Raw genomic sequence first — 15,025 nt, 5'->3', positions numbered from 1 at the left:
CATCATAAAAGCTACCACCCCCAACAGAGCCTGAAACACAGTTGGTCACGTACCTGTAGGCACCGCTGGGTCCAACATTGGTTTCTCCCACGTGTTAATCTGCTCCCAGGTAAACCCATTGGTCCCCAGGGCCACGCTGTAACCACAGTTGCTGTAGTGGTCATCAAAGGAACAGCCACCTGCAGACAAAAGAGACGTGAGTAAATATACCCTTGTGTCTGGGGCTTGGTTCGTTACCCCCGTCTCATCAGCTCTTCATTTACAGCTTTGAATTTTAAACTCTGGAGGAGATTTTTTTTCAGGCAAGCAAATTGGATTTTTATATTTGCTTTGGCGCTCTCAAGAAAGACATTGGCATCTGCAGGCCCCCTATTTAAAAAAGTTAATAAGGCTAGTTACATTGATTTCAATCTTCCTTCCTGAGAAAGTAAACAGCAATGTCTCATTCTCAGCAGGAAAAATGAATGCCAGGGCATGCCTCTGTAATTGCTTCCTCCAACATGGAGAGATGCTGCAAGGCTGCAGAGCAAGCACTAGCTTCAGAGTCTTGAAAAGCCAGACACGAATCTCAGCTTTGCAAAGCTGGGTCAGCTTGGACCAGATGCTCCGCCATCTGTGTCTCAGTTTCCTCACCTGGAATATGGAGGGAAAGATCCACTTGACAGAAATATCAGGAGGATTAAATGGAAAAACATACAAAAACTGGCACAGAATAAATTCTCAACACCCACCTCCTTCCCTATAAAAGAAGTTTTCGTGGAGTAAAAATCAAATGTATAGAGAATTAGACAATCATGCACCTGGGAGATAATACAGTCAAGGCTGACAGTATTTAGAGCTTCTCCCTAAAAGTCCAAGCCGTCCATCACCCACCACTTTGCAGTGAGTTGTGTAAGCTGGATTTTGCTGAGCACATGCTATGGGCTCTAAGTCCCCTCCAGGTGACATTAAGGGAGATGTGTGGCATGGAATTGGGGCTCCAACTAGGAAATGCTGGTCTCTCCAGAGAAGCAGGAGGTGACTATATGCTGGAAGGGGAAGGGGAAGAGGAAGAGGAGAACTAATCAGGGCTTTAAAGTTCAGGAGCGTCTCCATGAGCACAGAGCAAGAGGCAGAGTACTCCAGGGTGAGCTGGCATGCACAGAGGAACAGAGAAAGCACCAGGACCGAGTTTCACACGCGGGTCCATAGTCCCACTGCCCTTTCTTGTCTCCTTACTGCTCAGACCTCATCACATCACAATCTCCCTCCCCTAAACAACCATTGGTTCCCCTATCACACATCCAAACCACATGCATGGTTCTGCTCCACGTACAGAAACCATCCCTTGCTAGCCCCTTCCTGGGTCTGCAGCCTCATGTAATATCGCACCATTGTCTCCATTAGCAACAAAGGACAAAATCCCTTCTCTACCCCAGACCTGGGATTTCCTCTGCTTAGTGCTGGTGGAAGGCCTGTTGACAGATCTGATACACACTGCTAAAGTAAACCTATGATGGCAAAGCTCTCTCCGCTTCCTTTCTTGCAGAGTATGGAAACCCAGAAGAGTTGGGCTGGGCAAAGGAGAGCTGGACCAGTTTTGGTAGTGCAAGGTTTGGGGCTTGAGTTGAGAGAATTAAATAGCTTTGCACTAAAAAGCAACAGGAATTTGCAGTATAGACACCTAAAGAGAGAGGGAAGGAGAGGGAGAGAGAGAGATCCAAGAAACACATTGTAAAGCAGACACCTACAGAAGGTGAAAGCCAATGAGAAGTCTCCTGTGATGCGAAATGGCTGATGAACTGGTAGAAACTAAAATTTCTGTTTACTTTCATTGATTCGTTCTTTCATTCACGATTATTTAATTGAGCTCTTAGGGTAGATCCAGGAGAGTACAAGGTGCTATCTATACAGTGGTTTACGAAAGAGGCATGCTATCACTAGCATGAGTGAGGCAGACAGACAGTAAACAGGCAAACTAGTAAGTAACACTGCATTCCTGTATGTGCTATGAAGGATGCGGTTGGGGTGACTGAGAGGACCCCTAGGCTGATGTGGTCCAGGAAGCCTTTCTGACCATGAATTGGAGACAGTTCCCTGTCCTATGATGTAACGTCCCTCCACTACATCCAACTCCACACTGAGAGCTGGCGACATACAACAGCCCTGTGTCACTGGTGCTTCGGGAAACAAAGGGAAGAAGGGCAATGCCCAGTGTGGATGGACAAGGGTCAACAGACAAGAATGGAAGTCCCAAGTGTCAGAGGCAAGAGACAAGAGGAAAGGTCAGGGGAAGAAAGCAGAGGAGACTTCATCCCAGACAGAGTGGACAAGGGAGACCTCTGAAAGGCAAGGACAGAGGCAATCAACCAGCTTCCACTAGACAGTAAGCTTCAGAATGGCTGGGAATGGCACTGGCACAGAGGATGGGCTTAAGAAATATCCATTGATTGAATGAACCCATAAATGTGAATGGGATGCCAGACAGAGACCAAACTACGTTCCAGTAGCAGTGAGTCCACAGCGGTCCCCAAGCTCCACCTGCTCTTTCCATTCTCATACTTACTTATCACTTCTAATACCTAGAAAGCTTCTTCCCCATATTGCCTGCCTGAAAATTCCAAACTATATCCTCCCCCAAATCACTTCCTCTATAGACCTTCTCTGACCAGAACAGCACAGTGAATGCCACAGAGACGAAAACACAACACACTCCATTTAAAATTTAGAAAATAGTAGCAGCAGCAACAGTTCCAATTGCTCAGAGGGCCACCCTCCCATCCTTACACCACCGCTGCCTCACTGGAGCCTGTCTCCCAGCCTGTGGAAGATAAACCAACCACGTCAAAGCCACTGACAACATCCAGATCCCGATGTGCTGGAATTAGCAAGCGAGGGGAGCCTGCAGCATCTCAAGTGTTCACGGGCAGAACTGACAAATCATCCTAAACTAAGATGGCATCCAGGGCTACAGAAAGAAAGCATGGCCAAGATGACGCTAGGTGCATGGCCAACTGTTGAGGCCTTCTCTCTTGGGCACACAAGAACTCTGTATTTTCAGGCCACCTTGCATCTGGGGAAAACCATGTGGTAAACCTTGGAAATGTGCAATAAAGTGATACTCACCACGTGCAAGACTAGCCCCCCCAAAATAATCTCTTACTAGCAATCCTTCTTACCCCACTGTGAAGACCTTCAAAGGTGTACTTGAAGGCAATGCCATCAAAGGAAGAAAGATGTCTAGATCCCTGAGACATTCATTGGAGGTGTGTCACCCAGACAGTCGCCTGACCGGTAATACTATCATTGAACATAACAGGAGCAAAATGCCGACTTTTCTAGTCTTAATATGCCACTGACATCTTAGGGCTTAGTTATTACCATAGCAGAGCCTTGCACATCCTGACTAATATAAGAAGCGTGCTCTCTTGAGCATTTGCTCCATGTCAGGCAATAAACTAGGCACTGATTACGGACACTGTCACCTTTGCTTTCACTTAATCCTCGCAACTTTGTGAAGTAGATTTTTATCCCTACTTAAGTATAAGGTAATTGATGCATTAAAGGGTTAAACGACCTGCTCAGGTAACACAGAAGGAAAGTGTCAGAGGCAAGTGTAAATCTATGGTGACCTAACCACAGAACCCATGCTCTTTCTAATAGACCAGAGAAAGAATGTATTCCCCAGAAACCAAGGACCAAGCCTTTCACTTACAAGGTGATGAGAGGGGGTTAGGAAGATAAAGTGCTTCCAAGGTGGTTGTGTCTTTCCCATTTGAATTCATTACCCTGCTTATTATCCTAGAAACATTTAATGACGTTTTTTGTTTTTTGTTTTTTACAGGTCTGTGCAGGGGCACAGGATTGACAGATATGATTCTTACCCTCACAAGGTTTGCAGAGGACAGGGAAAGATAACCGCACAAACATACACTTGAGGGTGTGATGCAAAACACACTTTTACAGAGATATGTCGAAGCTCAAAGGAAAAATTATTCATAAATTTTACTTAATGGTCTAATTAATCCAATTCTCAGCTGTGTTCTAGACAAGATTTAGGAGGGCTCAGTTATACCTCTGGGCATCCCAGCTTACATATCCCAAGCAAGGTCATATCAATCATTTGCCCCTAGTCTCCTGGATCAGGTCAGTCGTCCACCCCTCACCTCCCTTCCTCCACCCAATGGCAGATGGCCTGCTCAGCTGCCCCCGAGCTGAGTGCTGGCAGGTCCTGGCCCTCTACAGGGTAGGGACCCCTCTCCTCTTCACAGCCACCCCCGGGCACCTCGCTGCCTCCACCTGCGAAGCTCTGGTGACCACTTCAACTTGCAGCCACTGAGCCAATGTCTTTCCAACAGTCTGTTCTTTGATACTGGGGTCCCACAGCAGCAGGCCTGTGGCCCCAGTGACCTGGTTCTTATTTTCAGACCACAGTCCTCTGTTTCCCTTGAAGAGGGGCTGGCTTAAAGTAGAGCCGAAAGCAGCCTTACATTCTATTTTGAGCCACTATTTCCTTGGGACAGCCAGGCCCACGTGTCAGTTCCATTCCACGCTGCCAGAATTTGTCATCTATTGTGTGGACCTCAGTGTCTCTCAATAGAGAAGAGTTTCTAGGAACAGGCCCCTGTCCTGCACTTTATCACACATGTATGTCCAAACTCCAGGGGTACACATGGTTCATGACTTTTCTGTGCAGCTCCTGGGCTCCCAGCAAAGCAGGATGCATGGCCAGGTGATCGTCTGAAGTATCCCTGTGCTTTGTATAGATCAAGAACATAGACCCAAAAAAAAAAAAAAAAAAAACATAGACCATGGGGTAACTGGTTACCAGTCTACCCTCTATCAACTCGAGTCCAGCCACAGTGGATGGACAAACACAGAAGAAGGAAGTACAGCATGATGGCAAAAGGCAAATTGAGGACAGGAGAAGAAAGACAAGCAGGACAGAAGGAGAGAGTTACAAGTCCACCCTGCAATTTCCCAAATGTCCACCTGCTAAAAGGGAGTTACCTGTTTGACTCTGAGCTTCCGGAGGCCAAGAGAAAAAGTACAATCTGTTCAGATACTGGACACTCTGCGTTCATACAATAAAAGCCAAATGGCTCAGGTAAATTACAACCATTCCAGGTGCTTAGATCACACGAGAACGTCTCCAAAGGGGTACTGGTAACAGAAATCCCATAGCCCATAATGAACAATATCTAAGACAGCATGCACACATGGGGCGCGTGGCCAATTTCATGAGACTATTTCTCATAAGCATTCTCCATATAAATTGATAGCATCACCCAAACATACAATTTAGGAAAAGCAACTCACTGGAGCCCAATATGATACAGTCTAGACATGCTCCCTGTCGATCTGACTTGACCCAGAGATAAGTTTTGAAAGCTATTCAGGAGAGAAAATATACTTGATAAATATTTTTTTAGCAAGCCTCCCTGAATTTTCTTCCTCTCAGCCAACAGACCGACAAACAGAGTGGTTATGAGCTCAAGATTATACACTCTGGCAATGATCTACACTGCCAGAGGGTGCAGCCCCTCTAGCTCACCTTCCTTCCTCCTTTCTGGGCCTTCATTTTCTGGGGTGCAAGATGGATCACGAAGGAACCTTCCAGTGGTCAAGGTTAAGGATTCCAGAGGCTCAGAAAGGCCTGGGAACTCTCAGGAGCCCCAGAGAGGCAGCGCCATGCCACCAGCCCAAGGACGAGCTACTGAGAGCCACCAAAGGGAGGAGAAGGAAGGAGAGACTGGCTTCCCGTGTACCCACGGCATGAAATACTCAAACGCACGATCCTGAGTCTCCTTGCGGCTCCTCTTGCTCTTTCAAAAATTATGTTTCTCGGGCTTCCCTGGTGGCGCAGTGGTTGAGAGTCCGCCTGCCGATGCAGGGGACACGGGTTCACACGGGTTCACGCCCCGGTCCGGGAAGATCCCACATGCCGCGGAGCGGCTGGGCCTGTGAGCCATGGCCGCTGAGCCTGTGCTCCGCAACGGGAGAGGCCACAACAGTGAGAGGCCTGCGTACCGCAAAAAAAAAAAAAAAAAAAAAAAAAGTTATGTTTCTCTCTCTCTCGGTGGAATCCCTTGGCACATAGCACCTGCTATAAAAGGGTCCAGACCATCTCTGCAGGTGTTCGTGGCAGGCTACTTGGGGAAAACTTATCACTGGAGAGATCCTCCAAAGACACTCGTTTGGATGCTCGCCTCATTCTGTTTTAAACTGGTCCCATTCAACTGATACCAACTCCATCACTATCATTTTGGAAGAAAACAAAAATCTCCTAAAACGACCCCCACCCCCAGAATTGGGCTCAGCCTCCAAAGCACATGTCCTGGTTTGGAGAAGACCCCAATAATTGAGGGAGGACAGGGCAGTGCAGCCACAGGCCGAGGGAGGACCCAGCGCTATCTCTCTACACAGGGACAGAGAAGCTATTTTCCTGGACAGGTTGAGGTCAAAAGGTAGCAAAGGCCCCAGATGCTCTGATGTGAGTCAAGCATATAAAGTCAACAGAGAAATGGAAAACGGTAGCAAGGAAATTGGATTTTGAAAATCCATTTGGGTTTGGTAATGTATAGCATATCAGCATCTGTAAGGGAAGTAAAAATAGTGCAGGATACATACTTTAAGATACATTAAAGCATAAATAAAGTTTATAGTGCCAATCAGAATTTTTTTAAACATGAGCTCCTCTTTTGAAAACGAGAGCGGAATAGAATTCAATAAAAATATAAATGTGTCTGCTCCTGCATTTCTCAGATATGATCCTGTGTATTCTTGAACGGAATTGAGTTCGGAAGAGAAACGAACGGTTTTCTGGGCTTCTGCTCTTTCCCAGGCACTGTACTTGAGCTATGTAAGTATATATTTATATATGTATGTCTATGAATGGAGGTTAAGTCTAACTACCCCCACTCCCTAAGACAGGGGTCAAGCGACATTTTCTGTAGAGGGCCAGATATTAAAGACGTTCACCTTGCAGGTGTACTGGTTTTCTCTCGCTACCCAACAAGTTACCACAAACTCAGAACAACACCCATTTATTATCTCCTGGTTTCCGCAAGTAAGAGGTACAGACAAGGCTGCACCTTACCAGGGCCTCACAAGGCTGAGGTCAAAGTATCAGGGGACCTGCTTTACTTTCTGGAGCCCAGGTCATCTTTTGCGTGGTGTTTCGCAGAATTCAGTTCCTTGTAATTATAGGATCAAGGTCCCTCCTCTCTGGCTGGCCATCATCTAGGAACCACTCTCAGCCCCTAGAAACTACCCACAGTTCCTGCCATAAACCCTCTCATGTGTCACATCTCTTTCTGGGCAAGACTCCATCCTTTTTAAGGGCTCATCTGATTCAGTCAGGCCCACCCAACCAAGATCTTCTCCTTTTTGGTTAACTAAAGTCAACCAACTTGGGAACTTTATTGCATCTGTGAAATTCCTTCACCTTGGTCACTAACATAACCTAATCATAACAGTGAAATCTATCCAATTCAGAGTCCCTCCCAAAGGATGGGGATTATACAAGACATGAATACCGGGGGCCAGTAATCTTGGGGGCCAATTTGGAATTCTGCCCACCACAGACGGCCACTGGGTCTCTGTCACTATGACTCAGCAATGCCATTGGAGCAGAAGCAGCTAGAAGCCACAAAGAAAGATGGGCAGAGTTATGTTCTAATAAAACTTGATTTACTGACACTGCACTTTGAATTTCCTATGATTTTTCACGTCACAAAACAGTATTCTTCGTTTGAGTTGTCTAAACCTTTAAAAATGTAAACACCAATCCTCCTTTGTGGGTAGAGTACAAACTCAGTGAAGGTCCAGAACTGGCCGGCAGGCTGTAGTTTGTGAACCTTTGCTTTGATGCCATAAAAATTTCCAGTTTTAACATGGTCACAGAGAAGTACCGTGTTTCACCATTTGAGTGTTTGATGTCATGTGCTTTTGATACCTCCTTCCCATTTCTCAGTTGTAGAATGTCTCTTCCTTCCTCCCAGAAGTGCAAGGGGGGACATGTTATCCACTGCCTTCCAAAGCTACACTCCGGGCCTGTAGCTACACTGCCGGCTTCTTTTGAGAGAAGCACAAAAGGTAGCTGGATTTAAATAAACACTTCACGGACATCACAGCATGTGTTCTCCATGGGTGAGGAGTAATGCTCCAACTTCACAGACGAGGAAACCAAGGCCAGAGCAGGTGACATTCTCAACACCACCCAGTCAACCGGAGGCAGAGCTAAGACTCAAATCAAGGACTCCTTTCTTAGCCAGAAAGTCTGACAACCAGGGCAGACCTCAGCTACTACATTCACGGGAGACCCAGTGCAAAACCAAAATGCAAAGCCTTTTGCTTAAAAACTATTAAGAATTTCAACGTGCCCATAGCAGAACATTAAACTAAGCATGGGGTCCTTCCAAGTGCCAGGCCCTGGGTGACTACACAAGCCATACACCCACGAAGCCAGCCCTGCTCTGTGGACACACACATTCTAATGATAAAGCTCGCCGGCCTCCACGTCATCAAGATGCTGCCCTTGTTCCAACAAAGACTTTGAAGGCAGGGCAGTATCTAAGTGGCTTATTAATCGCGGGCAGGCTATCGTGGGTAGGCGAGTCTTGCCCCCGGAATGAATGTAAACCAGCCTGGCATAAATTGAATTCCTTTTGCGAATATGTAATTGAATTTGCAGAAGTCTATGCCAAGGGGGGTGTTTAAAAAAGTGCACAAATATGATAAGAAGGCCTTCACACCATGATATCTAATTCAGTGAGCAAAAATAAAGGCAGGGCACGTTCCAATTAGCGTGTGATTTATTTGTTTTAACAAATCCAATTAGTAGCATGTTTTATAAAGTCATCTAATGTCAAACACTCATGGACTCAACCGATAGAAACAATACTCCTAATAGGAAAAAGAATGTTTTAAAGCTCTTTGAACAGTGAATTTATTATAAATAAGATGATGTCTCTCTGATGGCTCAGGCATTCCCCAAGGACCAGGGAAACAGGGTCTGATCTGTTCATTTGGTTCTTTCTCCCAGAGACTCTGGGAGGCAACTCAGGTTAATTTGGCCCATTATAATAAACCCAGGAAAACAACAAAGGTGGAAGCAAGCAAAGGGACTTCAACGGAGAATAATGACCTTGCTGCTGGGTGCCTTCTAGACCAGAGATGTGTTGTGACTTCCAAGGCAGCACAGTGGAGCAGGAAAAGACAAGGCTAACAGAAACAGCGACCTTCTAGAACCTGTTCCAACACCCTCACACCCGCTCCAGACTCCAGTGTTTTCTCTCTTTGAGAGAACTAAAGAGTTCAAGGAAATTAGCGTCCCTCGGGCGTGCCCGCCTTGCGTGGTGGATGATGGTTTCTGACCAGTGAAACTGAGCATCCGTAGGGTTTAAAGGTATGGACTCTGGAGCCAGCATCCCAGCTTTTTTTTTTTTTTTTTTAAACTGTGTGACCTTGACCAGGTTATTTAACCTCTATGTGCTTCAATTCCTCATCTGTAAAACGAGGATAACCATAGTGCCCATCCCTTGGGGGTTGTGATGAGGATTCGGTAAATGTAAAGACTTGGAACGGTGCCTGGCACATAGTAGGTTCTAAGTAAGTATTTGTTAAATTAATATTTAATCCCAATGTATGCATTAGAGATGGGAAAGATAGCTATGTTGTCTGTGTCCACGTTGCATAATCTCAAAACAAATAGAATATTTTAAAGAAACTATCTGAGCTGGTCCATCACATCCTGTATGAATCAGCAGTGCCCATGGTGATAAGCTATTGATATGCACTGTCACTCCCAGCTTCATTCGCCACTTACTGCTGTGTGACCTCAGGCAACTCACCTAACCTCGCAGGTCAGAGATTCTTCCCAGGTAACAAAGGAATAAATTAAACTCTCTCAAAGGGCACTTCGATTTCTGACACCCTGGGAGATGGCGACTGTGCATCCACGTATCACCCAGCTACATTTGCTGGGATGCTGGTGGGATACAGGAGGGCCAGGTGTCCCCTGGAAATAAAAGCCTCTGTTCAGACCAGCTTCCCTGCGGTGTCTGCCGCGGGCCTCAGTCTGGTGCATCTTAATGTCCTACAAGAAGAGAGCACAGTGGAATGTGGCAGGCAGATTTCCATCTCCTCATATGTGCCAGCCCTCCCAGGCTCCCGGAGACAGCAGGGAAGAGGGCCGTCTGCTCTGCCGCAGGCAACATCTCAGCACATACTCTTCTGCATTGTGACCAGGAGGAAAGAACGAAGGAGGCGCGCATGTGTGGGGTCAGCACTCAGCTTCACCCTGCCAAGAGGATGGGGGTGGGTGAGGGACAGTGGTCACCTCCAGTTAAAGTGAAGATGGCTCAATTTGGAGACCAGCTGGAGAGTCCACCAGCCTGAACGGCGGCCCCACCCAACCCAGCAAGTCTGTTTCTGTTTCCCCCAAACAACCTGGGAGCAGATTCAGGGATTCCGCTGCTCTCCCACGTTTCAAGAGGGAAGGAGTCACCTGGCCCAGCTCCTAAATTTACAGGTGGGCAGACAGGCATCAAAAGGACAAGGCTGCAAAGAGAGGTGTGCAGAGCTGTGATGGAAGCCAGCTCCCCTGGCCCCGGGCCAGAGCTCTGCCCACTCAGAAGCCGGAATAGCATCTTTCATCTTTTCTCACACCGTGGTGATGTCTTTTTTTCATTTTTATTTTTGAGGGACCAGTGAAAGAAAGAGATGGCCAAGGGTCATCACCCATTTCAGGGAAACTTTAGATCGGCTGGGAAAGGTGAGTAAAGGTTTCCTCTACACAGAAGAAAGGGCTGACACTGCTTTCTGGCAGGAGTCGTGTCATCTTCTGAAGACCTTGGAAGCCCAAGTCAGCCGGATGGACTCAGAGTCTTTGCACTGCTGTTCCCCCTGCCTGGAACACTCTCACCCTAGCGCTTCACATGGCTGGCCCTGGGCATCTCCCACATCAAACGCCACCTTCTCAGAGAAGCCTCTCTGAACATTCCACGGGAATCAACTTCCTCTCTTCCCCAATTCTTCTCTAACATACACCGTCTTGCTTCTGTTCGATGGTGTTATTCATACCCCCTGAGTAACTCTGCAATTATTCATTTACTCATTTGTTTATTTTCTGTCTTCCCACCACCCGTTTAAGTCCACTGGAGCAGGAAGCATATGTCCACGTTCTTTGCCACTGAATCCTCAGGACATATCAAAGAGCCTGGCACTTTGACGCTTGAGAGCTTAAGGGAAACTCAATACATGCCTCAGAATGAATGAATGAATGGAGTGTGATGAAGTGTCAGGAATGCAAGACAGCAACAGAGGTTGGCGCCCAGCTTGGTTCTGGCACTTTCTTTATGACCTCTGGCGGGTCAGAGAAAATCTCGAGCCTCCACTTCTTCATCTGTGAAGTGGGAACAATAATTACAGTTGCTGGTGCTGATTGAGTGCTTACTGTATACTGTACAAAGTGATTAAATTTGCGATGAAATATTCTCATTTAATCCTCAAGGAGCCTCATGATATTGGTACTATTACTACCCATGCTTTATGCATGATGACACTAAGAACCAGCTACATAACCTGCCCCAAATCTCACAGCTAGGAAGTGGCTGGATTGGGGTTTGAACCAAGGCAGTCCTATTCCAAACACCACAGTCTTAGTCACTAGGTCATAACCCTAAGTGACCACTACCATTGCTACCTCTACAGGAATATCTGGCTTGCTAAACACCTCTTCTTCTGAAACGGACTTATTATTTTTTCAATAAATTTATTTTATTTATTTATTTTTGGCTGTGTTGGGTCTTCACTGCTGCGCGCGGGCTTCTTCTAGTTGCAGTGAGCGGGGGCTGCTCTCTGTGGCGGTGCACGGGCTTCTCATTGTGGTGGCTTCTCTTGTTGCGGAGCACAGGCTCTAGGAGTGCGGGCTTCAGTAGTTGTGGCTCTCGGGCTCTAGAGCGTAGGCTCAGTAGTTGTGGTGCACAGACTTAGTTGCTCCGCAGCCTGTGGGATCTTCCGGGACCAGAGCTCGAACCCATGTCCCCTGCATTGGCAGGCAGATTCTTAACCTCTGCACCACCAGGGAAGCCCCTGCCTTATTTTTAACATATAAGTTTTTCAAAGGAAAAAAGAAAGAGAAGCAGCCACACATCCTGAGCCCTGGTGCAGCAAGACCAACAAGGTCAGGCTCCTGGGTCTCCACTCACTGTCCTGAAGGTTCAAGGTCATGAGGAGTCACATGGTCCACACATGGCTCTCTCTGGGTCTCTGGTGCTCCCTTTGACCTCACTGTAAACCTCAGCTCCATTAGTGACATGCCCTAGAGAACCTCAGGAGAGACGACAGCCAAGTGCTCCTACCTGGCCCAGCAAGGAGTGGACTCTTGTAATAATCACATCAAGAATCCCTGGGAGAGAACATCTTCAGGTCATTCAAAGCTTTCCCAAGTTTCACCTTGGGAAAAATCAGCCTTCTGTGCCTACTCTGTATAACTTTAAATAATTAAGTGGCAGGTTCTTTACGAGCACTACCTTATTTCTCTTACAGCAGCCCTGTGAGTTGCTCTTTGGGATTCAATGTACAATTTTGCAAAGTTGGAATCTGGGGCTCAGAAAGGTTAAGTAACTTCCTCAAGGGTACACAGCTTGTAAAGGGCAGAGTCAGGAATCAAATTACTTTCAATCTGACCCCAAAGCACAAGCCTTCTCAACGCTATGATAATGTCTCCTGCATGAAAAACCAGTAAACTCCTCCAGTTTGGCGATTCTCATGCCTCCTTATTATCTCTCTGAATTAACAGCCCATGCTTGAATGACATTCAGTAATCCTAGATCGGGTAACCACTGTGCGCCAGACATTATTCTAGGCACCAGAGACAGAGTAGGGATTAAGAGCTGTGTGTCCCTATTTCACAAAGCTCATGTTCTAGTGGGAGCCAAACAAGGAAAACATGGAGAGAAATAAAGCAGGTAAGGTACCCACCTTGGCTTGTCACATACAATCATACTTTGAACACGATAGGCATTCAATAAACATATCCATAAGGTGGATATAGAAAGTGATCCCTGCTATGCCTTGCCAGGCAACAGGCCAGCCATTCATAATAATAATAAATAATAATAAATTAAATGGCAACATAATACCATTTAATCCTAACAGTCATTTTATGATCCAGGAATTACTCATTCTCATTTTAAAGATGAAGAAACTGAGATTCTAATGAGATAAGAACCCAATCCAAGTTCCCTACATTGGTGGATTCTCTCTTTCCTTTCCCCAAAGGCCAGCATTTCTCTGCTACACAATGCCATGCCTACGAAAGCTTCAGAAACATTTAGGACTGGTTGACGATATTGGTTTATGTACTCAGTTTTTATATGTATATTAACATTTAATTACATAAAGTAAAAATTAGGTTTGCACACAGTCAATTAAACTCGATAATAGCATCCAGCGTTATATAAATCACCCAACTGATCATTGTGTAGATAAAATATTTACTGAGGTCTGAATATTATCCTAAGTATAGTTGCTGTGAGCTCTCTCAAAACAGTTAAGCTTTGGCAAATCTGCCTGTGGTGGCCAGCTGGGCTCCATCTACCAGGGCCGTTAAATGTGCATTAAATGTGGAATGAAAGATTCCATTAAGGACAGAGCTAAAGGAGCCTCAATGAGTCTAAAGTTCACCCACGATTGGGTCAGTCCACTAAGAGTGTGTTCAGAGGTCTTAGGGATGCTGACGGTGCCTTAGGTAACTGCAGTTTCAGCTGCGCTAGCGTGTCAGCCTGTTAAATCATTAAACTTGTGCACTCTTTTTCTCCAATGTTGATACTTCGGTTGCCTGGAGAGGTAAACCTCACTAAGACAGAGGCACCCACAGATAGGAAGCAGGCACTCTGCTAGTAATTAAGGAAGTGGCCTTTGATGAACCTTTCAAAACAAGACAGCATTGTTCATCTCTGTTTGTTCTTTAGTTCTTCTAGGTCCTTGTTAAACATTTCTTGTGAAAAAAAAAAAGTGCATGGTAACAGGCGAGCCACGAGTGGGTCTTTATGCTGCTACTATCTGAATCTTAAGTCTAATGAAGATTTGTGATTAATAATAAACATTTTGTTGTCCTCCTCAAGAAACAAAAACAAACAAAAAAAGATAGCAGGGCTGTCACTAAGGTTCCTAAGCACAAAAAACACAGCCAGTATCTCAAAGCTGCCCCGTCTCCACCTCTCTAACACCGAGGAGTTCATGTCCAGGACACATAAGCATGTTTCTCATCTTTGGAACAAGCACTCAGCCACTTCTAGCTCTATGCACATTTTTTTAAAACTGAAAAGTCCCAACGCACAGGATCCTATGCGTGCAGCCCCTGCCAGCATGACTCCACCTCGGGCTAAACTCTCGGAACAGAAATGAGCTTCTAACAAAGCCCTACTTGCTAAACCACATCATAGCTCAGGTCCTGACGGGTCAAGAGCAGCAGGTGGTCTTGAAGATGGAGGATTTGCCTGGAAGAAAGGAGTCTGCATTACAGGTTTGCCTCTGACACCAGCTGGTCGCATGAACTTGGCCGAGTCACATTCCCTTTGAAATGCAACCCGGCAGGAAGCTCCTAACAGCCTCTCTTAGAACCTCAACACCATGCCTAAGAGAACACTGGAAAAGGTGAAAACTTCCAAAAGAACTGAAAACAATAAAACTATCATTAGCATCCGGAAGAAACAGAAATGGATTTAAACATTCAAGCAGCAGACCACTCATGACACCCTTGTTATAATCTGGAAGAAGAAAAGTTAAATCTCATCTGCCTGGAATTCACTAGGCAGACCATGTGTTCCTTCCACACCGTTAACCCCCAAGTTCAGAAATGCATAGTTCTTAACAACTAGGAAACCACAGTCACTGGCCCTCTAATGAAGAAGACTTGCTCCAAGCACTTGGAGTCTCTCTTCCTTACCGTCTCCTTCCTGCATTCAGAAAATAAAATCTTCCATGTCCTGGCTACTGTAAATAGTGCTGCAATGAACACTGGGGTGCATGTGTCTTT

General features: G+C 46.0%; 1 protein-coding gene across 1 annotated transcript in view; it reads right to left on the bottom strand.

The window, feature by feature from the left end:
* PTPRT (protein tyrosine phosphatase receptor type T) overlaps positions 1–15,025 on the bottom strand; it is a 1,078,581-nt gene that overhangs the window by 770,601 nt on the left and 292,955 nt on the right. The window contains 1 exon segment of the mRNA XM_079943946.1: positions 54–179. Within this exon segment, the coding sequence (XP_079800072.1) occupies positions 54–179 (126 nt within the window).

Source organism: Stenella coeruleoalba, assembly GCF_951394435.1.
Source record: "Stenella coeruleoalba genome assembly, chromosome: 15".
NCBI classification, from domain to species: Eukaryota; Metazoa; Chordata; class Mammalia; order Artiodactyla; family Delphinidae; genus Stenella; species Stenella coeruleoalba.
The sequence above is the reverse complement of the archived record's forward strand: the minus strand, read 5'-3'. Positions and strand labels throughout refer to the sequence as shown.